The sequence below is a fragment of the Schistocerca serialis genome, chromosome 1 (genome assembly GCF_023864345.2).
Source record: "Schistocerca serialis cubense isolate TAMUIC-IGC-003099 chromosome 1, iqSchSeri2.2, whole genome shotgun sequence".
Taxonomy (NCBI): domain Eukaryota; kingdom Metazoa; phylum Arthropoda; class Insecta; order Orthoptera; family Acrididae; genus Schistocerca; species Schistocerca serialis.
Genome location: NC_064638.1, coordinates 759,702,783 through 759,730,108, shown reverse-complemented (window position 1 = coordinate 759,730,108; position 27,326 = coordinate 759,702,783). Strand labels below are relative to the sequence as shown.

General features: G+C 44.3%; 1 protein-coding gene across 9 annotated transcripts in view; it reads right to left on the bottom strand.

Moving 5' to 3' along the window:
• LOC126482274 (protein held out wings) overlaps positions 1–26,855 on the bottom strand; it is a 423,674-nt gene extending 396,819 nt beyond the window's left edge. For 7 of the 9 annotated variants that reach the window (XR_007587623.1, XM_050106301.1, XM_050106279.1 and 4 more), the window contains exon 1: positions 26,647–26,855. Coding sequence is in view for 8 of the 9 variants with exons in the window: in XM_050106301.1 (XP_049962258.1) it covers positions 26,647–26,770 (124 nt within the window). In the remaining variant the exon portion in view is untranslated. The remainder of the gene's footprint in view (positions 1–26,646) is intronic. The other 2 variants (XM_050106262.1, XM_050106270.1) reach the window with 1 other exon arrangement.
• Positions 26,856–27,326: the final 471 nt, after the last annotated feature.

Here is a 27,326-nt window from a genome sequence, read left to right as displayed (position 1 = left end):
ATGAAGTAAGACACTTCGATATTGTTTTTAAATAAAGTAAATATTAAGCACCAAACAAGGTTTGAACTCAGAATCTTTTGCTTAGCAGCCAAACACCTTGTTCATTACGCTAACGCAGCCCGTCATTTAATAGTATTCCTGGAGGACTTTAAAGCATCACGCAAAATACCGACAAACACTGTTGGTATGACTATGAATTACTCACGTTTCGTCGAAGTGCAATAGGAAATAAATAATTACCGCTGTTCTTTATTGCGAAAAATTCTTTTATAGAAAGTCTGCTATCAAGACATTGCTTTTGTTCAATTACTTTATTTATGACTGAACGTTTCTAAAACTGAAGACACTCGTCCGTGCTCCGCACTGCAGTCGAGCTCTGGCAACGTCGTTCTCTGTTCATTGGCCGACTTTTGTGACGTCAGATGCGCAGAACGAACCTAAACTCGGCCGCCGTCGTAAATGACGCGCACTTTAGTAGATAAATGTCTTGGTTTCTTACATATTAAATATAGTTACTATTTCGATTATCTGCTTTGACTTCACATTTACAATATCACGAATTCAGGTAGATTTATCCTGTACCGCTACGCAGTAAGCCAAATAGAATAGCGAAGTAGCTTACAGACGCCACCCATCAGACATTGTAGGTTTTGACAATGTGGAACACAGAAGGTCTTGAGCCACACGACGTCGGATGAACGCTGTAGCCAAGTTAGGAGGGACATTCACGAAAATGAAGCGAAGCAAGACGCTGGCTCGTTCTGCGCCCCGAGACAATACGGCTAGCAAGTGGCGGAGCAGGCACTCGGCCGACGCTGGCAGCTGCACAGACAAACCCACCGGCCATCCGAAATAGCCCGCGCACTTGCCAACTAGACTGTTTCCCCATTTTCCTTGAAATCCGTTTGCCAGAGGTGAGCTACGCCGCCCAATGCGACTCTGCCCAGGGCCGCCTACTGATCGTGACTCGTCTTCATTAGCTATTTACATCTTAAGGCGTTCAGTAGAGGGAACTAGCTGTCCTTTCGTCTTCCTCTTGTGTGCACCACTTTTTATCTGTAGGACGGCAAGCGAGGGGTGGAACCTGTTACTGGTATCAGCTGTCATTCCGGCGTTTCGCAATCGTGGTCAACGTGGTTTTGGCCAAAGGAGGAAAAATTTTTTGGTTATGGCGAAACAACTTTGTGTGTTTTTGCACGTTGATAACGACGACTATGAACACGCATAGTTCTCGGCAACCTTGTCTCTTCAGCAAGTGCTGCAGGCAGCAGTTGTAGTGCTTTAGAGAGATCGTCGACCACTAGCAGGTGATACGGATAATTGGGCCCACTTGAGGGTTGGGTTGTTTGGGGAAGGAGACCAGACAGCGAGGTCATCGGTCTCATCGGATTACGGAAGGATGAGGAAGGAAGTCGGCCGTGCCCTTTCAAAGGAACCATACCGGCATTTGCCTGGAGCGATTTAGGGAAATCATGGAAAACCTAACTCAGGATGGCTGGACGCTGGATTGAACCGTCGTCCTCCCGCATGCGAGTCCAGTGTCTAACCACTGCGCCACCTCGCTCGGTGGGTGCACTTGAATTATTATTATTATTATTATTATTATGTATGTGATACGCAATCCAAATATGAAATCCTTTCAAGACTCTCTACCCAACAGCATATGTCGCAGGGAGATACATTTCCCCGGACACAGTTACCACAAACAGTTCCTTGTTGGATGAAAGACCTTCAACACTGATTGGGATGATGGTTTTGGCTTTTCGTTAATCAGCTGATCACTGAATTGATTCTCGAGTGCTGATGTCCAGTTCAGTATTTGAAACTCTAAACAGCATACGTATGCTGCGGCATCACGCTCAAGAACAAAGCTCCATGAAAAGCTCCAGGGCCGAAGAGCCTGCGTGGCCAGCTTGATACAAATCGTACCACGCAAACACAGTTGACTAGATAGATGCTAAATGAAACGTGAGCATAAAACGTGATCCAAGTACGCTGTGTTTTCTTTATTATCTGTGCAACAGGTCATTTTCAAGCACTTATCTTAAGCTTCCAGCTTAAAATCACCCAAGGTTGAAATTGGCCGATCGCACAGATAATAATAAAAATACAGTGTATTGGACCAATGTTTCTCTCTCAATACATGCTGAGACTGAACTACTACAAAAATAAAATTTGAAAAACTCTACCACCTCGCAGACATAGCGCCACCACATATTCGTTGTGAAGTAGCTGCCAAAGCACAGACAACAAATCTGAATCTTCAGGAAACCCATTCACTTTACGGACACGTTGCAGCATCTCAAAGTGGAGCTCCTGAAGTAGTTTCCTCAAGAACACTTCAGTCTTGCGAACAGTGGCTATAGAAAGGAGACAATCAGAAGTTTCTCGACTTGACAATACCGATCTCGCCTCTCCCTTCGGAAACCCTCCCACGTTGGCGAAACAGGATCGCATAGGTATCACTCAACCGTTTCGGCCGCGGTAGCCGGGCGGTTCTAGGCACGTCAGTCCGGAGCCGCGCGGCTGCTACGGTCGCAGGTTCGAATCCTGCTTCGGGCATGGATGTGTGTGATGTCCTTAGGTTAGTTAGATTTAAGTAGTTCTAAGTTCTAGGAGACTGATGACCTCAGATGTTAAGTCCCATAGTGCTTAGAGCCAACTGTCTTCGTTCGCGTGTTTAAAGATCTTGCAGTAACGTCCAGAAATAGCACTATCCTGTAGATATCACCAACAGTGAATGAAGAGAGCCACAGATCAGGAGCATCTACTGGGTTTTGAACTGTGCAGATATCTCCCACAAAAGATCTGCTTGCGACTCCTAACGCTACAGAAGTTGCGCAAGAATTTGGTCACCAATAGTGTAACTTGGTTATTCTTTCTTTCACTAGGTTTCAATGGTAATAACCACGTATTGTATTAATTAAAAATAAATACGGGATAGCCAGAAACTATTCATTCAAATTAATAAAGGAAGTAGAGAACATCAAATCAAATATATTGAATTTTGGTACACACAGTCCCTGACGACAATTTCTGAAGCTAGGGAAGATTTACACAGAACGTACTTTAGCAAGCTAATTACAGTATTAGTATGCACAGGAACTGCTCCAATGCGCGACCATTGGTCTCTGCGCACACAGTACATCGTCGGGCCATGACTGTGACGTCCGTTCGAAGATTTTTGGCATGTCCACAATAGTACCAGCGGTGATAGTAATTCTAGACAAGGTCTTCTTCTGTTTCTACAGCGGTTGCACAGACCAGCTGCTTCACATGTCCACAGAGGAAGAAATCCAGACAGGTGAGCTGAGTGGCCAGGCTAAATGGTCACCTCGCCCGATCCATCGATTCCTGAACGTGGCTCTCAGATGATTCCTTACGAAATGGGCTGACGCTCCATAATGCTGGAAGTATGTCCTTTGTCTAACATTACATCCCCAGCAGTTCTGGCAACACAGATTCCACGAAGATGCGATATCTCCTTCCGCTGGGGCGGAATGGAAGAATGTACGGTCCAATAAACCTATCACCAAGACTGCCGGCCAACACATAAATGCCGAATCGTTGTGGTTGAGCATGAGGCCGAGAACCTCGCGAATTCACAAGCGCCAAAAGATACAAATTGTGGATATGTCAGTGACAGTACACATTCCCAATCAGTGACATTGGCACGACAGCTTACGTCAAAATCAGTAACAAAATGTTCCCTAACAGTACTAGCTGACTTCAGAGACCATATGTTGCTGGTCGAAATATATTTGTTCTCATATTCTCTACCTTCTGTATTAGTCTGAACGATTAGTTTCGGAACATCTTGTATATGGAAGTGTTTATTTCACAGTAGAATTCTCGTGTATTAACATCTCTTATCTTATAAACCGGACACTCTGGGGTGAAGAAAGTCAAGGGATACCTCCTATTATCATGTCGGACCTTTTGCCCTGCGTAGCGCGGCATCTTGAAAATGTCCGATAAGTTTCATGTCGGGCGATTTATGCCGTATTGCCATCCACAAAAATCCCATCGCTGTTTGGGAACATGAAGTCCAGAAATGGCTGACAATTGTCTCCAAGTAGCCGAACACAAGCGAGGACCCTGCCCATTCCATGTGAACAGCACACTCGAACCATACCATCAGCTCTTACCAACTGACATCGGGACTCATCAAACCAGGCCAAGGTTTTCCAGTGGTCTATGGCCCAACAGATATGGCCACGAGCCTAGGAGAGACGCTGGAGGCGATGTCATTCTGTTAGCCAAGGCACTCGCATCGGTCGTCTGCTGAGGTAGTCCATTAACCCCAATTTTCGCCGCACTGCCCTAACAGATACGTCGTCGTTTTATGTAGTATTTCTTGTCTGCTGGCACTGACAATTCTATACAAATTTAAGTGAAGGGCATTGGCCACTTGTCCATGGTGAGACATAATGATTGAAATTTGTTACTCACAGCACATTCTTGACATTGCGGACCTCGAAAAATTGAATTACCTAACGATTTCCGAAATGCAATGTCCCATGCATCTAGCTCCTCTCGTCCTTCATCATGTCGGAAACCTTTCCACACGCATCACATGATTACAAATGACAGCTCCGTCAATGCACTGCCTTTTTACACCTTGTGTACGGGATACTACCGCCGTTTGAAAAATTGCATGTCACTATCCCGTGACTTACGTTATCTCTTTGTACTGCACTCCTTGTCCACGAGTTTGGCGATTAACGGCAAAGTATGTCTTATTGGGGCGTATATCACAAGCAGAATCTCAGTTGGGAACGACGTTTATGCACGGCGAATAAATGAGAAGTCCGAGTATAGTTGCTGGCTGTGGCGGAGCCGCCATCGCCACCGCCCTTTATATGGGGCGCCGCCGATCTGAGATTTATGGCGTCCAGCCCGACCTGGTCCGGTCCGGCTGGTCGGAATGCGTGCCAGCAATTAGGCCCCGGTACAAAGGACAGTATCGCACTGTCAAGGCGCTCCGGCACTCGCCGTACTGCCAGTGACAATCTCGCGAAACTGAAACTTGCTTAGGGTAAGTTTATACTGCCCGTAAAAATTGCACATTACCGTCAATATATCCCGACAACGCTGCCATTCTGCATCATACATCTTCGGCCATCATTTTACTGTCCAAACAGCAAAACTCATCTACTACTTTTGGTTTCTTATTTCCTAATCTAATTCCTTCGTCACATAATTTAATTCAACTGAATTTACTTTTGTTGATATTCTTCTTAAGACTCCTTTTCAACACACCATTCATTGCATTCAACTGCTCTTAAAAATCCTTTGCAGACTCTGAATTATAGGGTCATTGGTCAAACCATGAAGTTTTTATTTCTTCTTGTTGACCTTCAGTTCCCTTTCAAAATTTCTCCCTGTCTTTTAAAGTAAGTCGTGGGGCTGTATTGCTTCGCGTGTCGCAGTTCTCTGAACCCAAACTGTGCTTCCCTCAGGTCAGCTCCAACCAATCTTTACATTCTTCTGCAATTAATTCGTGTCCTTATTTGGTTCAAATGGCTATGAGGACTATGGGACTTAACTTCTGAGGTCATCAGTCGCGTAGAACTTAGAACTACTTGAACCTAACTAACCTAAGGACACCACACACATCCATGCCCGAGGCAGGATTCGAACCTGCGACCGTAGCGGTCGCGCAGCTCGAGACTGTAGCGCCTAGAAGCGCTTGGCCACTTCGGCCAGCGTGTCCTCCTTTAAACATTTCTAATTTTCACAATAAACTTTAGATTAGTACGGCTGCAACGCTTACGAAGACTATACACATGCGACTCACGACTGGATAGAGCACTACTCGTTAAAACACCGCCGAACCAGTGAGAGAATATCTAGGCCAAGCTGGTGGACAGCGAACGTCGTGTGTGAACTGACCAGTATACACGGAATACAACGAATACAAAAAGTAAATGAGGACGAAGTAAATACATGACTGAAATCACTTCTTTCGTACACACAACTGAAGAAAACAGACACATGATTTCGAAAGAGGAAGAAACAATTGCTGCTGCTGCTGCTGCTGCTTACCAAAGCGAGACTACAGGAACACATGCCGTGAGGAAAACTCACAAGGAATGCAGCTCGTCTGCACGTGAAATGATATACTCTATGAAAGCTTACGTCGGAATTGCACCTATGTTTTTATTTATTCCATTTCTATTTTATAATGCGCTTCGGTGAGAACCATCACACCTGCGATACAAAATACAATGTGCACGAACGTGGCTACGATATGATTACTCTAGCATCAAATATGCATCAAGTATGCAACATACTGTACATATTACGTACCACTTTTTAATATCAATATTAAGTGTCAGTAATTTTTGAAACGTATGTTGCATCCCCCCCCCCCATGAACCATGGTCCTTGCCGTTGGTGGGGAGGCTTGCGTGCCTCAGCGATACAGATAGCCGTACCGTAGGTGCAACCACAACGGAGGGGTATCTGTTGAGAGGCCAGACAAACGTGTGGTTCCTGAAGAGGGGCAGCAGCCTTTTCAGTAGTTGCAAGGGCAACAGTCTGGATGATTGACTGATCTGGCCTTGTAACAATAACCAAAACGGCCTTGCTGTGCTGGTACTGCGAACGGCTGAAAGCAAGGGGAAACTACAGCCGTAATTTTTCCCGAGGGCATGCAGCTTTACTATATGCATGGAGAGCTGCATCAAACCAGTCTCAGGACTGAAGACCACAACAACAACATGTTGCATATTTTGGATTTTTTTTTTTTGGCTGAACTGGTTATTAAATAGTTGCTGCATCGCAGATGGGAATTGAGGAACAACGAAATGCGTTACGAATTCGGAAGAAAAATTCGTTAAAAAGTCTGTCGTAATCCTCAAACAATATACCGGAAAGTCCTTAAAAATGGTCACAGGTCACAAAGATCAATTCATCCCATGACCGACACTGACGAATGAGTTTATGCGAAAACAGCTAAGTGGCTTGTAAGAAGAGTTAGGTACGTGCAAAGCTTCGGGTTGTGCATCAAACTAAAGACCTACTGCAGTTGGCTAAACCAAATGAGTCAAATGACTGTATTCCGAACAGCATTACGACCCCTGAAATATGGTACCTGAAAAAAAAAAAAAAAAAGGCTGTCTTCTGGAAGTCGTTAGTTACGCGTACGTACTTTCGTATTTTGCGTATATAAATTGTATATAGATTGTGCAGCAGTTTATGTGCATCGAAAGGGTAGTTTATTGACAATATGCAATTCGTGAAATAAACTGGGCTGACCGGAGTCCCGACCTCAACTCGATGGAACACCTTTGCTATGAGTTAACAGCGTCGACTTCGCTCCAGACCTCCTTCGGTTTAGCCTCTTTAGGAAGAATCGGCTACCACTCCTCCACAGACACTCAGAGTGCAAGCAGTCAAAGACAAGGGGTGGTCAAAACCCATATAAATGTCCACTGGCAAGTCGATCAGCTACTGTATGCGTACTCCACAAGTCGCTAACACCAGTGAGTTGTCTCACCAGAGGCGGAATCCATGTTTCAATGGGCGGCGCCCTATTCCGAAATGCGGTAGAAGCCGTTCATCTTGCCTCTGCACTGAAAGCGGTCACTACACTGCCGATCGCTGCAACTCTCCGTCATCATGACCATGGGCCTCTATAGCTAAGCCGCAACATGTAGGCAGTTCGACTTCATTGAAGATGCAGGGCGGAGAAAAGTACCCTGATGATGAAGTCCGAATCTCGGGGACGTCGAATCGAAGGAAATTTCCATAATAACCGTAGGTCGGAAATGAGCCGTTCTGGAGTTAGGCCGCACATTACACTCATTATTTCGTGCAGTCTCGGTATTACCAAACGAAAAAACGAACGATTATGTACCCGTGCTGCACCAATGCCAGATACAAAGACGCAAGATAATGCAGCAGTGACATCAGCCTGAGTAAGGGGAGTGATGTGGGCTGCTGCGCCGAGGGGCGGTAAGAAGGCGCGATAGGCGACCGCTACGTCACAGGGGTTATCGCCGGCCCGCAGCCCACACACATTCCCTTCTGTCTGTCGTCTGTCCGTGCGTGTGAGAGCGCAGCTGTCTATACGCCGACGCTTATACATGTCACTAAAACACAATCAAAGTGCGCTGAAAGACGGACAAATCCGCTCGTCAGAATCCCGCCCTCAACTAGTAGTTATTTTCTCTTGGCCACGCCCCGTAACACTTTGATAGGCCTTACTGTAACAGTGTTGCAGGGTTAAGCTGAAGACCACTATTACATATCTAACATAAAAATTAAAGAAATAGTGTATCATCATCTTCAGTACCGTAACTGATAAAAGGATGACGATAAAATGTTTAAAGAAAAACTAGCTTCAATTCCAAGTAATTTTATTCGTAAGATATTTCGTTTTGTGCGAAACTTATTAAGTGTAATATAGCCAGTCTGTTTCAGATGAATACTTGTGCTCCTTTGATTTCTCTTTTTTTTTTTTTTTTTTGTACGAACCTTGACCGACACTATTTCGACGAATGTTAAAGCTTTGTACTCTTCTAAAGTACTCATACACTATTGGCTATTAAAATTGCTACACCGATAGGAAGATGATGTTGTGATATGCAAATGATTAGCTTTTCAGAGCATTCACACGAGGTTGGCGCCGGTGCCGACACCTACAACATGCTGACATGAGAAAAGTTTCCAACCGATTTCTCATACACAAACAGCAGTTGATCGGCTGGTGAAACGTTGTTGTTATGCCTCGTGTAAGGAGGAGAAATGCGTACCATCACATTTCCGACTTTGATAAAGGTTTATCGTATCTCGACATTGCTGCTCGCGTTGGTCGAGATCCAATGACTGTTCGCAGAATATGGAATCGGTGGGTTCAGGAGACTAATACGGAACGCCGTGCTGGATCCCAACGGCCTCGTATCACTAGCAGTCGAGATGACAGGCATCATATCCGCATGGCGCTCGGAGCGCAGCATGCCGTTGGGGAATAAAAATTGCAGAGTAACAGTGGAGCCCGTGGAATATACAATACGGCTGCACCAATCATCACCGAACCTCCGCCACGTTTCACTCTTGGAACGTAAGCTCGACCGGAAGTAGGACAGAAGATTCATCTGACGAAATGAAATTCTTCCAATGCTCCATGGCCCAAGTTTCATGGCTTCGGCACCACGTTTCCCTGTTACGGGCATTTGTGTCACTGATTAGCAATTTTGGGATTTCAGCTCGCCCTACAATTTCCTGCTTACGGAGCTCCCTTCGTGTTGCTATGGTGCTGAAAGGGATCACGAGTGCGACATTCAGTTCTGCAGTGACTTTTACAGCTGTAGTCCTCTTATCGTTGGTCACACTTCTCTTCAATGACCGTCTGTCAGGATCACGCAACAGACGTTTTCCTTCATCCCCGTACGTAGTACAAGTCTTCGGAACGGTGCCTCTTGAAACATCAAACACTTTTGCTACCTACCATATGAGCACCAACGGTTTGTCGACATTCAAATTCACTTATCTTCGACACAGCGCAGTCAAAGTTACATAGGACGCAGTTCTCAACAACACTGACTTGGAACTTTATGATGACATGGCACAGGCGCCGTTCGCGGTCAAACGCAACAGCGCAACCTACAGGCTTGGCTAGCATCTGCATTTATGTTCAAGCACGCGTTTATCGCTGTGCGTTGAAATTTTTTTCCAACCTCTGCAGCTGGTTGTTGTTTTCAGTCCAGAGACTGGTTTGATGCAGCTCTCCATGCTACTCTATCCTGTGCAAGCTGCTTCATCTCCCAGTACCTACTGCAACCTACATCCTTCTGAATCTGTTTAGTCTATTCATCACTTGGTCTCCCTCTATGATTTTTACCCATCACACTGCCCTCCAATACTAAATTGGTGATCCCCTGACGCCTCAGAATATGTCCTACCAACCGATCCCTTCTTCTAGTCAAGTTGTGACACAAAATTCTCTTCTCCCCAGTTCTGTTAAATACCTCATTAGTTATGTGATATACCCATCTAATCTTCAGCATTCTTCTGTAGCGCCACATTTCGAAAGCTTCTATTCTCTTCTTGTCTAAACTATTTATCGTCCACGCTTCACTTCCATACATGGTTAGACTCCATACAAATATTTTCAGCAAAGACTTCCTGACACTTAAATCTATACTCGATCTTAACAAATTCCTCTTCTTCAGAAACGCTTTCCTTGCCATTGCCAGTCTACATTTTATATCCTCTCTACTTCGACCATCATCAGTTATTTTGCTCCCCAAATAGCAAAACTCCTTCACTACTTTAAGCGTCATTTCCTAATCTAATTCCCGCAGCATCACCCGACTTAATTCGAATACATTCCATTATCCTCGTTTTGCTTCTGTTGATGTTCATCTTATATCCTCCCTTCAAGACACTGTCCATTCCATTCAGCTGCTCTTCCAAGTCCTTTGCTGTCTCTGACAGAATTACAATATCATCGGGGAACCTCAAAGTTTTTATTTCTTCTCCATGGATTTTAATTCCCACTCCGAATTTGTCTTTTGTTTCCTGTACTGCTTGCTCAATATACGGATGGAATAACATCGGGGAGAGGCTACAACCCTGTCTCACTCCCTTCCCAACCACTGCTTCCCTTTAATGCCCCTCGACTCTTATAACTGCCATTTGGTTCCTGTACAAATTGTAAATAGCCTTTCGCTCCCTGTATTTTACCCCTGCCACCTTCAGAATTTGAAAGAGTATTCCAGTTAACGTTGTCAAAACCTTTCTCTAGTCTACAAATGCTAGAAACGTAGTTTTGCCTTTCCTTAATCTATTTTCTAAGATAAGTCGTAGGGTCAGTATTGCCTCACGTGTTCCAACATTTCTATGGAATCCGAACTGATCTTCATCGAGGTCGGCTTCTACCAGTTTTTCCATTCGTCTGTAAAGAATTCGTGTTAGTATTTTGCAGCCGTGACTTATTAAACTGATTGTTCGCTAATTTTTACGTCTGTCAGCACCTGCTTTCTTTGAGATTGGAATTATTATATTCTTCTTGAAGTCTGAGGGTATTTCGCCTGTCTCATATATCTTGCTCAGCAGATGGTAGAGTTTTGTCAGGACTGGCTCTCGCAAGGCTGTCAGTAGTTCTAATGGAATGTTGTCTACCTTCTGCAGGTAAGCGTTACAAAAGTTTTGTTACTGCTTCATGAGCATGAGAAACTACCCGTTGTACATTGTTTAACGTAGTAAGCGCACAGTGTTTATAATTTAGTTATACAAAACTAACCTTTAATTGTGAGAAATGTGAATAACTTACAGAAATGTTTGATACAGCACTGAATGCAGTATATGTCCAAGTTTTATTTAACGTCCAATGTAATTACTTTTTGTAGCACGACAAATGTCCCATCTGTAATCAATTTTCTGCCAAATCCTATGAAGCAAGTCTTGACATATGGTGGCAACTGCTTGTGTTATCCCCTGTGGCAACTCGTCGAAGAAACCTTTGTTGGTAATGTGACCCCATATGCAGAAATCCATTGGGATTAAATCAGGTGATCGTGGAGGCCAGGGTATTGTTCCGTGACGTCCAAACCGAGTCGGCGCATTTCTATGGAGATAGGCAACAACTTTACGGTGATAATGTGGTGGTGCGCCATCTTGCTGAAAAATAAATTCTGTGCCCATATCCTGTTGTGATTGAGGCATTAGATAATGTTGAAGCAGTCCAGTTACAGCTGACTCGGTAAAAGATGAATGACAGTAAATCTTGTTACAGCTTACAGCGGAAAATACATTTTACCTTAGGTGAGTCCCGTACGTGCTCGATTACGTGTACATGGTATCTTCTCACCCCATAGCCGAACATTATGCCGATTCACTTTGCCGCAGCTATGGATGGTGGTTTCGTCACTGAAAACAGTTATAATAAGAAAATCATCTTCAGCACGCAATCCATTAAACATTTATACATTAACTCAGCCCGTTTTCTCTTAAAGCTTGCAACAATCCCAATTTGTAGGGTCTGAATGACAGCCATTTTCTTAATACCTTCCACACTAACACTACGCATGTTCAATTCTAAGCCGGCACGTGTCGTTGATTTACCGGGACTGCCAGTTTAACACTGCCGAAGTTACTCAACTGTTGCGCCAGAGATGCTGGTCGACCCTTACCGGACGTCCTTTGCGATATACAGCCAGTTTCTGTGAAACGATTGCACCAATTAACAACAGTTTTTCTTTGGGGTGGTGGCTTACGATGTTTAGTCCTGAACTGTCTCTGAATTGTACCAGCGTATTTGGATTGATGAAACCATGAACAACACTGCGCACGCTCTGCATAGTCATACGACTCCATGATGACTGTCGGAATAGCCCATTCCCGCATGCCACATAGCGGGAAAATAAGGCACTAGAAGTGTTAAGCAGGAATAAAACCTGAGCTTACACTGCATTCAGTGCTTTATCAAACATTTCTGTAAGACACAAAGGAATTACAGACCTTGGTTGCGAGTGAAATCGACGGGGAAAGTTAAAAATTTGTGCTGGACCAAAATTCGAACCCGGGTCGCCTGCTTACGAGGCAGATGTTCTGACCACTGCGTCATCCAGAGACAGGAGTCCTACCCAAGACCTGGGTTCGAATCCCGGTCTGGCATAAATTTCCAACTTTCCCCATTGATTTCAGTCAATGCCCACTCGCAGCCAAGATCTGTAATTCCTCGTGTCTTAATTCATAATGGCTGCTAGATCAAAATTTTTTTTTTTTTTTTTTTTTTTTTTTTTTTTTTTTTTTTTTTTTTTTGGACCTGTCGGAAAGCATAGTACCATATATGCGTATTTCTGTAAGTCACTTACCTTGTTAACAATTAAAGGTTACTAATTTAGTATAATTTATGAACACCATGTAAATGCAGGTACTCGCCATGCAATAACTTTTACTTAGGGAGAAGCACTACCCAGACTTGACATCAAGCGAAGTTATCACACTAGGAATATGAAATTAATATATTATTTGGGCCGCTTCTACCACTTCCCATGCACACGCTACTCAAACGAAACAATACACAATTTTTGTTACACCGTGTCGTCGTATTGAACATTCCACATTTGATCAATATGCAAATAGAACTTTTAGCTGAGGAGATGCATTAAATTCGCGACAAACTGACCAACTTGGAATCCTCTAATTTATCGATGAAAGTGACTAACATTTGGCGCGTTCAAATACCGGAAGAAAATACTGGTGCTCATATTCTAAGCGGGTCCTACAGCCAGTATCAGTAGCAATAACGGAGGAAATGTCGCTCTGATCCACACACTGCTGCATTAACAACGCGCGACAAGTTCGCTACATTTCTGTCGCCTTTACCTGCTCACTAGGGCTTGCAACGCTAAGATTCCCACATTCGAAGGCGATTTACACACACTTAACAACGGCAATGAATTCGACGCAACAAACGACAAAGTGTCGTTACACTTTATGATACTCTTATATTATTTCCGAAAATAAAACTTTTCTTAAGGACCAATAACTACGACAAGGATTCAATTTTTATCACGGGAAATGTACTGAGGCCAACACACCCACAATCAAGATTGTACTGTTCTCCAAAATGCAAACGCAAGTCCCAGTTACTTGACCAAACGGAGGAATTTTCAGCCTTGCATAAAATACACAAAACATCTAAAAAATAATAAAAAGGAAAACACTGACCACGATTGCCGATTATTTTGAAACTTAATTTCATCCTGATGTGAATATCAATTGAATCTAATAGCTTCTATAGTTGCTTCCTTATTATGTTGACCAATATTATACCTTGTACTAGCCTTAGACGTCCAACACAAAATATTAGCGAATAGTGTTACCACAAGCACCTTACAAGTTTTAGTTATGTACCTACATTGACATGATAACTTCCATCGTGTAACGTTACTGGCCGGCCGCGGTGGCCGAGCGGTTCTAGGCGCTTCAGTCCGGAACCGCGCGACTGCTACGGACGCACGTTCGAATCCTGCCTCGGGCATGGATCTGTGTGATGTCCTTAGGTTAGTTAGGTTTAAATAGTTCTAAGTTCTAGGGGACTGATGACCTCAAAAGTTAAGTCCCATAGTGCTCAGAGCCATTTGAACCATTTGTATCGTTACTATGTCAACAATGGGCGTAACTAAACTTCCGAACTGGGAAGATATTAAAATGAATCATACCGTATAAAATTGAAGAAAATTAAGCATGTTAAAGACGTGCTGATGACAAGTTATTGAACGAACCTATGTAGTACGACAAGAAAGAGAAGTTACAGGGGTCAGATCCCGTATCTGCATCAATTATTCTATGAGGAAAAAGGCACATTGGGTAGGATTAGTACGGAGAAGGATTTAAACTTCAAGTGCAAGGCAAGGAGCAGCCACAACCGGCCCACCTCCAGGCGAATTTTCAGGCATGTTCTTTCATCCTTGTCATATTCTCTAAGGTTTTCGACTCTTAGCTGAAATCTTTTGTAGCTATAGATCTTCGAGGGCGCACTTGTAGGGACAATCAAGATGTGGGTGTCACATTCTGCGCCTCAGAAAACGTCGCTGCCACAGCCGGCACCGTTAGAGAAAGAGTTGGAGAACAATAGTGGAATCTCTGTCGGTGTCCGGTAGCAGCTGAGTCGCAATCACGGCCAGCCACTTGGAGCACAGACTAGGAGAACGAGAGCTTATACAGACTTGACCCCTGGCGCAAGTGCTCAACTTTGGCCTCTTCATTACGGGAGTCGCAGCATCTGCACCACACGCTCGTAATCTCGAATCACAGACGGTGCAAGGATACGGTCCCGACTACAGGTCAACAACAGAAACGAGTGAGAACTTTTTACACAGTGACCTACAAACTACAAACAGTTGTAAAATTGGCATAGCCTTATTTTTCAACAACGCCTGTACATGCTCGGAAACTGGATGTAAAAAAAAAGTATTTGGACTTTACTTATGGAAGGAATGTAATGTGCTGTTGAAGGCATTACAAAATTAAAAACAAATCTTTTGAAATGACGTTGAAAATAAGGCTTAGCTTCCAATAAGCTGCCCTTTACTTTTAATGTCTTACTTTTAGGCAAAACACTTCTGATGGACATATTACTACTATTTCACATTTGTTTCGTTTTGTGAATCTTAGTTATGCCTAAATAACACGTATGGTGCGTGTCACCGTTTACATCCACCGAGACGCAACTGAAATCATAGTTACATATTTTCTCATCTAAAATTGAGTTTTCGGTACGTTCTCACGTGTGTGCACCAAGTACTCTATCATTATTGCTCCGTTCTTCGAAAATATCGTCACCCTTCAGAAACTGCCGGCTGGGTGGCCGAGCTGTTCTAGGCGCTACAGTCTGGAACCACGCGACCGCTACGGTCGCAGGTTCGAATCCTGCCTCGGGCATGGATGTGTGTGATGTCCTTAGGTTAGTTAGGTTTACGTAGTTCTAAGTTCTAGGAGACTGATGACCTCAGTTGTTAAGTCCCAAAGTGCTCAGAGCCGTTTGAACCTTCAGAAACACTTAACATACGAGAAAGTTACACTCGTAACCCTGTTTGTCACTTTTTCAGTAATTAGCTGGTGCGTACTCTTCCTTGTTCCGAGATACTGCCCTAAAGAAAACATCTTGATAGTGAACTCATGCTTTATTCATCAGCAAGCACACAATCGTCCGATGAGTATTAAAAAAATCTATCAGCTACCACAAAATTTTAGGCATTGGCTCTGAGCACTATGGGACTTAACATCTGAGGTCATCAGTCCCCTAGACTCAGAACTACGTAAACCTAACTAACCTAAGGACATCACACAAATCCATGTCCGAGGCAGGATTGGAACCTGCGACCGAAGCAGCCACGTGGTTCCGGACGGAAGCGCCTAGAACCGCTCGACCACCGCGGCCGGCTTTCAGTTACTTAATCTATGGAGAAAAACAATCTGGGCAAACACACAGTGCTCGACATAAATGCAGTTAAAGCTGTTCTTCAGATGCTCAATACCTTAATGAACATTTGACACAAGGCGATCTGTAGTTCGTTATCGATACGGAGAAGCATAGTACAGTAGTGGGCGCGACGTAGCTTGCGTCGCCAGATATTACGCAAGAACTGGTTTGAGTACAGTGTTACAGTGCCTGCTGGAATAAGCCTTCGAGCTGCTCGGTCACTAGAAGAGTGGCTTACGGAAGAGCGCTCACCATAAGACACATACCAATAAAGAAGACTACTAAAATAAGACCATCATAAAGAAACTTACGTCCTATTCAACTTCAGTTACAGGTGTCAAATCTGGTTAAATTTCAAGTTAGTCAACAGTAGAATGTAGCCCTAAAGAAGCCTCGAGCTATAATAATAAATCAACAATACATCGAATTGTTTTCACTGTGGACTCTAGAAACTCCTGTTCTCCGTACATCGCTATGCATTAATGTAATATTAGGTCTTCGGTACGGAATACTCAACGCATTCTCGAGAACAGATAGTGTAATGTCAGGCAGTGGCAGTAGACTGTAAAATATCCTTTTCAAATCGTCGAGTCCCTAAACAACTTCTAGAGAGAACCGAACTCCTGTGACAACCACGGCTTTTACTACCCAAACGTGAATTTCCTGTGGTAGTGATAAGGGCGGCTTTTTTTGGGGGAGACGTTAAATCGCTCCAACTGTTCTCTTCGCATGCAGTCCTGGCGTCGGACGACAACATTTGGTCTAAAAATGGGGCAGCCAAGTGCTTCCAGACACGGTGCTCTTCGACAAGATACGGGTCTATGAGCAGATAGCGACTGCAGGGAGGCAAACGATACGCCGCTGCCGCAGCACGAAGGAAACGTGGAATTTCCGCGTCTGCTACGAAGCTCATTAGTGGGTGAGGCACTTCCCTTTCACATTAAGTGCTGCAGAGAGGGCCCGCCTACTGGCTGGTCAGAGCTGGCAACACCGAGCAGCCAGGTCACACTATTGAGTAACTGCCTCAGTTGGAATGGCATCTAGATCGCTTCTCTTCGCCACCCACAACAGAAAATTATTTCGTGGTCATTTAGTTCTGGGATATTCCTGATTAATTTATGTTTATGGTACGTTTCAATGTTTATCTGCGACGATGAATTTTTAATCTTCCATGTACCAGGACGACGGGAAGAAGTATGCTATGTACACCAAGGAAGTGAAAGACTCATTTCTACTGTCATACATTCATAATTGCGCGGGAAGTAGTGCCTACGAGAATGTTGTAACCAATAAAAATTGTACCAAATAGTTGAAGCGTTTGGCAAAATATACATTGCAAACAATTACGACTACCTCTTCACACAGAAAACTGTTGAACACTGCATTCCAAGAAGTGCCGTTTGATTATACAATCTGATGAGTAGCAGGTAGAGTCGACTCGTACTAATACCTAATAGCAAACAACATGTGAAATAGGGTGACCGCAAAGCAAAGTTGTACGTGCAGAAAACAGAATGCTTTGATTTATTGATAGGATATTGAAAAACTACCGTTGATTAAGAGTGAGATCGTTCAAGAAACATTTAGAGGGTCATACTAGAATATTGCTCTAGTGTGTGGAATTAGAATCAGAACGAGCTGCCGGCCAGTGTGGCCGAGCGGTTCTAGGCGCTTCAGTCTGGAACCGCGCGTCCGCTACGGCCGCAGGTTCGAATCCTGCCTCGGGCATGGATGTGTGTGATGACCTTAGGTTGGTTAGGTTTAAGTAGTTCTAAGTTCTAGCGAACTGATGACCTCAGATGTTAAGTCCCATAGTGCTCAGAGCTATTTGAACCCAATCAGACCGAGCTGACACTCTACATTGAGTGCTGCAAAGAGGATGTCACACCAATGACTTCTTCTAACTGGTAAGAAAGGAACAGATACGCCAGAAGATGCGAATGGCAGTCAAAGATGTTGTACACATCGTAAAGCCTTGCTTAGAAGATTACAATACTTTTCAGTTGTCGACTTACAAACCTTGATATTCTTGATGATGTTGCCTTCAGCCCGAAGACTGGTTTGGTGCAACTCTCCATGCTACTCTCCCATGTGCTAGCCTCATCATCTCCGAATAACTGCTGCTAGCTGTATCATGGAGGTACAGGAAGACAAATAACAGCTCAGAATGAAATAATCATTCATCTCACACTCCAACAGCGAATGGGACGTGAACAAATTTCGCCGGCCGCGGTGGTCTAGCGGTTCTGGCGCTGCAGTCCGGAACCGCGGGACTGCTACGGTCGCAGGTTCGAATCCTGCCTCGGGCATGGGTGTGTGTGATGTCCTTAGGTTAGTTAGGTTTAAGTAGTTCTAAGTTATAGGGGACTTATGACCTAAGATGTTGAATCCCATAGTGCTCAGAGCCATTTGAACCATTTTGAACAAATTTCAATATATGTCACCAAGTGTACAGTGGTTCCCAGAGAATAAGTAGATTGAATATTAGTCAACTGAATAAGCCGGTCAGTACGTACGACTATTACGTACAATGAAGACATGTTTCCATATAGCGTTCTTTATTTTTTCTCCTATCCTACAGTTTCGTGCCCTTAGGACTCTCTGTAGTGCCTCGGAAGGTAAGTCTCTGATGTTTAACACATCCTATCACATTATCTCTTGTTCTAGTCAAGTGTTTTTCAAGTAACCCTTTCCTCGCAGATTCTGCGAAGCACCATCTCATTTCTCAACGGATCAGTCAATTTAATTTTGAGCATCCTTTTAGAAAAATCACGCCTCAAACGCTTCGATTCTCTTCCTTTCCGGGTCTGTAAGTATTGATAACGGCTCGGAACGGAAAGGTCACGTGCCTTAAGCTTCTGGATGAAACTCGTTTGCTGAAAAGTAACAGAGGAATAACGTCTTGCAGGAATCCGTGAAAAGGAGTGTCCACGGTGCTTTCTAACGTGACCAACGTCACTAGCCACGTTAGTGTGTAGACATTCGCCGAAGTCTTCTCAGGATGTGGCGTCGTGGTTCGTGAAAATTGTGTTGTTGAACTTCGTCCAGCTGTTCAAAAGAAGTAGCGAGCAGCTTCAATAAAAACGTTGATCAGCGAGCGAAGTTGGCGATGAAGCTCAGGTGTCGTGCTGGCTTCAGGCCACTGTGTCACCGTTAGGCGCATTGCTGGAGGCTGTCGCTACCGTTACGGCAGTACGGTTCCACCGCGTGCTCAGCATACACGGCAGCAACTAACTTCATTACAATAGCCGCAATTCACACTAATCAACTGATCTCGGTCGGACTAGGAAAATTTTCACGTTATAAGAGAAGCAATTATAAAAGCATCGTACATTAACAAGTTTTGCAAAAAGTGAACCATTCTATGGTGTTATCCGTAAATATTATAGAAACGTGTGTATGTATGTGTGTATGTATGTATCTTTCGTAGATATTTGCTCCTAAACCGAACTTGGTCCACAGCAACAATCGCTGTGAGAATAAGAACCACCTACCTGTCACAGTTCAGAGACCCAGAAAATATTAGATACAGGCTCCCAGGTAGATGCTATTTTTCTTGACTTCCGGAAGGCGTTCGATACAGTTCCGCACTGTCGCCTGATAAAGTAAGAGCCTACGGAATATCAGACCAGCTGTGTGGCTGGATTGAAGATCTTTTAGCAGACAGAACACAGCATGTTGTTATCAATGGAGAGACGTCTACAGACAAAGTAACCTCTGGCATGCCACAGGGGAGTGTTATGGGACCCTTGCTTTTCACCATATATATAAATGACCTAGTAGATAGTGTCGGAAGTTCCATGCGGCTTTTCGCGCATGATGCTGTAGTATACAGAGAAGTTGCAGCATTAGAAAATTGTAGCGAAATGCAGGTAGATCTGCAGCGGATAGGCACTTGGTGCAGGGAGTGGCAACTGACCCTTAACATAGACAAATGCAATGTATTGCGAATACATAGAAAGAAGGATCCTTTATTGTATGATTATATGATAGCGGAACAAACACTGGTAGCAGTTACTTCTGTAAAATATCTGGGAGTATGCGTGCGGAACGATTTGAAGTGGAATGATCATATAAAATTAATTGTTGGTAAGGCGGGTACCAGGTTGAGATTCATTGGGAGAGTGCTTAGAAAATGTAGTCCATCAACAAAGGAGGTGGCTTACAAAACACTCGTTCGACCTATACTTGAGTATTGCTCATCAGTGTGGGATCCGTACCAGATCGGGTTGACGGAGGAGATAGAGAAGATCCAAAGAAGAGCGGCACGTTTCGTCACAGGGTTATTTGGTAACCGTGATAGCGTTACGGAGATGTTTAACAAACTCAAGTGGCAGACTCTGCAAGAGAGGCGCTCTGCATCGCGGTGTAGCTTGCTCGCCAGGTTTCGAGAGGGTGCGTTTCTGGATGAGGTATCGAATATATTGCTTCCCCCTACTTATACCTCCCGAGGAGATCACGAATGTAAAATTAGAGAGATTAGAGCGCGCACGGAGGCTTTCAGACAGTCGTTCTTCCCGCGAATCATACGCGACTGGAACAGGAAAGGGAGGTAATGACAGTGGCACGTAAAGTGCCCTCCGCCACACACCGTTGGGTGAGTATAAATGTAGATGTAGATATGACGTCATAAACAATGAGATGCGTTGAAAACTGCCGCATCATCATGCATGACGTTTAAATGTATAACTGCTGTGCTGCTAACTGTATTCGCAATAAATTTCGCCAGCAGTTTACTCATATGCCGCTAAATGCACCTACATATCATGGTACTACACACAGTTCAGGATATGACGTCATAAAGATTCATATATGTGAAAAGAATGCCACATAATGGCTGAAGTTGTATTACATCTATTCTTTACTACTAAGACACTCCTACAGATTAGTCAACGAAATCCCTGACATGTGGCGGAGCTTTTGACAGCTTTCAACTGCGAAGCGCAAATGGCTGTAGGCGAAAAGAGCAGCCGTCTATAGAGCTATGAAGAGGCTTTGGCACAGAGACCTCTACAAAATCGTGTTGCAAACACGCCAACCAGCTGCGCCCAGCATACGGGAACTGTCTGGGATGATGTTTTGTAAATTGCATACTGTACTTATACATTTATACTTTACCTGTATTTCTTTTTACGGTGGTTTCATAATTTGAAATGTGTTTTCACGAATATATGGAAATGAAATACTTCACTAAAAAAGTTCATTTTTTGTTACCTTTTCGGATAGAAAATTGGCAAAATGAATACCCGGGAAATGCTGTCAGCTCTTAAATAAAACACTGATAGAATTACGCATACTGTGACTGAGCTGCAGATCAACGAAGGCTATCACAGTAGATCTGCGCAACACAAAACATATGCCCAAGACCTGTGGAGGACAGATGGTTTTGTGCAGGAACTGGCAGTTGACGCTAAGCGTAAATAAATGTAAAGTATTGCGTGTAAATAGGAGAAGAAATCCACTACTGTTCGATTACACTATCCGTGGAAACAAACTACAGACAGTCCGCAGATGAGCACTTGTTAAAGAGATTCCTAGATATTTCTGGTATCTCCGAAACCCCCACCAGGATGGGTTAGTTGGAGAGAGAAAGGCGGAACGAATACCACAGTTTAAACATTCAGTTTAGGAAGCTTGGGATATACAGATGTAGACTCTACCAGGTTATTTATTCAAGTGGAAAAAGTAGACGGATGAAGCTCAGATAATGAATTCTCACATAACACGTAAACGGTCCTAAACTGACCAGAAACAGTCACTTTAATTAAGAAGGTTCTTGAAGCTGTCATTGACCGCCTACACAAAACATTATTATCCTTAACCCTTGGGATGCATTCGCAGAAGCGAGCCATTAAATACTGGCTCATACGTCATAGCGGAGAATTTTATCTCCAAACTCATTTCCAACCAAGCTAACGAACATGGAGAGCGTGTACCGAATCATGTGAACTCGTATTAAAAGCTCAGCACTATATCCTGTGACGTCCAGTTTTCGGCTAAACGCTAAGAAACGGGCAAATAATACGATGAATTTCTGTAACCATCGAAGTCCTACCCTAATACTGAAAAACGAAAGCATATTTGGCACTGGCATGTAGAATGTGCGTGACACTGTTCGCTTCATTGACAGCTTCTTCCTAGAAAACTCCACTGCAAACAAAACAATGAAAATAAATCAAAAATTGGAGAAATCAGTAACTGAACACAGAAATGCTCTGAGAATTTACTAAATAATTTAAAATTTACTTTTCTACGTTGTTGGGACTTTGGTAGTGTTGGATCCTATCCTGAAAACTGCCGTCACCTGGGGAAACTTCTGCGGAATTTTCAAATGCGGACGGACACACCTGTTTTCAAGGACCCAATGATACCTTAAACAGATTTCCTCCAGACCGAAGGCGGTTTTCAGGTATTTCTAAACACCTCACTACCGAGAGAAATTTTCTAACACCGAGACAACTTCACCTTCAGCGTATTATACTAATCGTTTCTTGAAGTCCGACATACATTTTACATCATTTTCACGGACAATAAAGGGGCAATTACAGCTACGTAAAGAGAAATTCGGTTCAGTGTAAATACCCATCAGTCTGGTTTCCTAGACAACGATAGCAAACCACTAATCTTTTTCGTTGAGTCTGTCAGCATAAACACGCAAAACTAGAAACTTCGACATGGGATTTTTTTTCCAGATGTGCTGCAATGAACTACATAAAAGGAGACATCTGCAGTGAGGATGGAGGCCATCAAATCAGTAGTGGTTTAGATGCGCTTTAATAACACAAACCCGCGGTGGCCGTGCGGTTCTAGGCACTTCAGTCCGGAACCGCGTGACTGCTACGGTCGCAGGTTAGAATCCTGCCTCGGGCATGGATGTGTGTGATGTCCTTAGGTTAGTTAGGCTTAAGTAGTTCTAAGTTCTAGGGGACTGATAACCTGAGATGTTGAGTCCCATAGTGTCAGAGCCATTTGAACCATTTGAATAACACAAACCACGGAAGAAACATTGGTATATCAATCGAGTAACAACTTTCTTTGTACATTCCATGAAAACTTCGTCACCGAAATTCGCCAAGAAAGCCTACACTTTCATCTATACAAATTATTTTCAGAAATGAATGGGGCTAATGTCTACAACAGTTTCTGAAAATAATTTTATAACATCACCTTCCGCTCAGTAGGACAAGTAGGCAATGACTCTTAAATCCACCATAATTACAACACTACTTACAAACCTTCACACACTATTTACGCCACTCAATACGTCCAGCCTTTATGTGCACAGGTGATGTAATAAGTATCAATCAATTCAGACTTTTAGCACTCTTTGAAGAATTATGTATCTCTCTTCTTGCGTATTAGATGTGTAGCAACTAAAATATCGAAGCAACCGCGCAATTAGCAGTTATTAAAAAAATTGGTTTCTCTGTCAAATAATATCTTTATACTTAATTACAAGTTACTGGATAATGAATATTTCACTAAGGCAAAAGATCATAAAAAGCCATTTTTACACAAATTTTATTTTGTATGGAAATAATAAAAATGAAATCGATATAAAAAGACGGGCAGCGCAAGAAACCAATTTCTTTCAAGAGGTTTGTCGTGCTTGTTGACCTTGTTGCAAATAAAATATTGGGAACGACAAGAATATTGAAATACATGTGTGTGCTGCGTTAAGATGGTTGGCTTCTATGAGTCTCCGTTTCTCTCCTTACTTCACCACGACTATTTCAACATTCCACAATCTTTTAACTGTGGAAAACTGTAAGGCGCATGTTTTGGAATTAATGTCGGAGTCCGTTTAAGATGAAAACAGCCAACTTCTTTACATAAAGTAGTTATTAAAGCAACATCATTTCAGCAATTAATATGATGGCGTCTATTTTCTAGTTTGCAGTAACATCACGCAAATTGAGCAACCCGTGTCTTGACTCTTAAGACGTGATAATGAATCTGCAAAGACATCGTTGAAGTAACAATCTGGTCCCTCATCAGGAGTCACATCATAAAATTACTAGGGTGTAAACCAAGTTCTGTGTCCTGCTTTTTTCCCGCAGTATCAGTTAAAGGCCACAGAACACTGGTTCTCCACCAGCTGTTACCGTCACGGTTCCTTTAAATCCCTAAGAGTGAATGTAGACACAGTTCTTTACGTTGTTCTGACATGTAATCTAATAATATCTGATCCGCTATGAACATGTTGAGGTAAGACCAACCATAATAACCCTACGTAGATTTACGGCGGCACAATATGCATAAACCGCAGCCGGCTATGAGCTATCTACGCAAATTACTAAACAGTGAAGGCAGAGCAACAGCAAAAGGATCCCTGGGGACATTCACTATCACTCTACTGCGCATCGTTGCTTACGCCTACGGCCGGGCACAGCACAAGCTGTTGTCAGTACAACATTGCGTGTTTACACGCGACAGGTCCCTCGCTTCTGACACCAGTGTTCAGCGATATCAACGTCACGCAATGTCAGCTGAGCACTGACACTTCTGGAACTTACATTCACTGAGGCTGCACGTCAAAACACGCCATCGGACAGCACTGCCACTAAACTCTTTTGACAGTGCTCTACATGCTTCATCGGCTCGTACCATTCATTTGTTCCGTGACGCATTCAGAACCGGTGGCGCAGTGCCAAATTCCGACTTAGAAATAGGGGCATTAGTAACTGCTGAGTAGACGAAAATCCCCAAACTGATGACTTGTAAAAGCAATATTGTACCACCTGCTCAAGACGCGTAGCTGCAACAGAATTATACAACAGCAGAACTAAAAGCGATTTGTTTACGAAGTTCTTTAGTTTCTGTACACTTTCGCGTCAAGATTAGCAAGTAAAAACACTAGAGAAAAATGTTCGGAATTGATCTCTCATGTTCTTCGCAGCGTAAAAATAAACCGTGTGAGAACTAGAGCTTCGCACTTAAAAGCATCTACGATGGTCTCTTCGGTGTTACGCAGATCGTGCAATGTAAATTTTAATCCGAATGGAATTATCTTAAAATGCGCTCTGTCTACACGTCCTTCGGCGAAGACTGGCGTGACACCACTTCATTCTCGGATAACATTATCTATTATTGATTACTTATTCCATTCGTACGGGTTCTCGTTGTTTGGAATATTCTTACTTGTTTGTGACTTCTCTGTAAACTTGCATACCGTATCAGAGACGTTTTGGAATAGAACTTGTCAGTGGACAGGTTTGGAATATCATAACTGATCTCAACCCTGATCGCAAATCGGACAGAGTACGATATGATAAAACACACAAAAAGCACGCCAACAAAAGAAAAGTGCCGGTCTACGATAAAGGCAGCGGAAGTGACACAATCCTTATGCATATCTGTCCTTCAGTATCACCGCCTAGGCGTTTCTTAGAAAAATGTTCGTGGCGGCACTGTAAACACGTGGAAGGCGTAAAAACACTAGAATTTACATATGCTTATGCGGAGAACAGAGATACTCGAGATTTTACACCATTTCTCTAACAGCAGGGGAAAGTAACAGGGAAAAACGGGGAGCAAACAACTGTTCTAAGTTGCGCGCGTAGATTGCATCTCTCCACATTGGCTGTTGACGTATTCAAATAGCCTACCATCCTGTGTATGCGCAGGCAAGAAAGCAACAGTTTTCACTCTACACTGAACCTGTCGCTCGGTTCTGGCACTTTGTAGTCTGCGCTGGAGAGAACAGAGAGACTTTGGCAGCGGGAGAGAGGGGAGGGGGGAAGCAGACAGGCACTCCTCTCAAGATGGCTGCCGCCCAGGCAGTAGCGCTAAGGAATGCGGCGGGGTGCGCGCGCCCGTCCCGTCCTTGTGTCCGCCTATCTCGCCCACAACCCCTGCCTTCTCCGAATCGCCCAAGACAAAGGAAAAAGAATATCACAGTCAGTACGCAGTAAGTGACACGGACTATCCGCAGGCCCTATTAACGACGGACACGATTAGCGACAACGCAATTTTTAAAAGCTATTTGCGTGTGGTGGTGATTACTAGAATGGAACGGTAAGGAAAAGAAAGCTACCTCTATGCAATGTTACGTATGAAACGACGTGAAAAAAGTTCTGGCCTTAAGTTGCGGTTAACTACATACTGGAGCAGCACGAACGACAATTTTCGTCCTCAAAAAGGCTCTCACCATCTGGCGGAACGAGCAGAAGCGCGTATCTCCTAAAAATACGTCAATCTAGGCACTTGTAGTGACCCCGTTGCTGCATTAACAGGAATTACGAGCGCATCTCCGACTGCCGACAGGAACACACTTGTGGGACCACAGTCTTGAGATATGCGTATTTGGGTTCTCTCCACCGGAGCACAGCACACAGTAGCAGGAAAGCCCTTGAAGCTCGCGGAAGCGTCGTCGCACCGTTGCAGCTGCGCGCCCTCGCTTGTCCTAAGAATAGCACGTGACGTAGCCGAGGTGCGAAAATACTCATCATATGATCCGGCCCTAGTCACCGCCTTGCACATGCACGCACACCACCTTCCACTAACACAGGAATACCACCGAATAGAAAATGAAGACCTTGCACAAGCGGTTGCGTAACAATGCACACGCAGGAAAGAGAGCGAAGTTGACGAAGGAGCACCACGGCACTCGCGCACATTCACACACCCACGCAGAGGAGGCGCCGCTGACATCCGACGCGAATGTTTCCGTCCTAGATTTTCCCCCTGTGGCGGCAGCTTACCTTCGTCCAGGAGCCTCTCGACGTGTATGAAGACATTGGGAAAAGCAGCCAGCTGCTTCTTGTCCTTGAGCAACTGCGCCAGGTAGTCCGCTATACTCTGCGTGCTGGGGTTGGGATCACTCATGGTCGCGACTCAGAGCAGAGCTGGCAGGAAGGCACTGCTCACACTCGCAGGTTCCTAGCGGCACTGGTCGCGCGGAAGGCCGCTCGGGCCGAGCCGGCGGCGCATGCGCGGAGCGGCTGCGCCGTGGCCGCCGCGCTGCGCCGGCGCGACCGGATCGGACGGGTCTATGTGGGGGGGAGGACGGCCGCGCCGCGCCGCCAGAGGCCGGCGGCTGCTCGCCTCGGCGCGCCCCGCGCACTCTGCCCCGCCGCGCATGCCTTATAGGGCCACGACGCCGACGCGACGCCCAGCATCCATTTTCTCGCGATTTTCCGATGGCATCCCACTCGCGCGGATCCGATCCTTCTGCGGAGAGCCATTACTTCCTGACACTACTCCATGGCGCGTAACGCGGGACCAGAAAAAGTGGATTTCTTGTGTCCCGTTCGCGTTGTTGCAGCACGGGTATCATCTTGCTCTACAGAAGTCTCCTAACGGCGTGGAAGAGAGCAGTGATAAACACAAGGCGTAGCTCTTAGCTTTCATTAGGTGCTCACGACGGAGCTTTGGACAACAG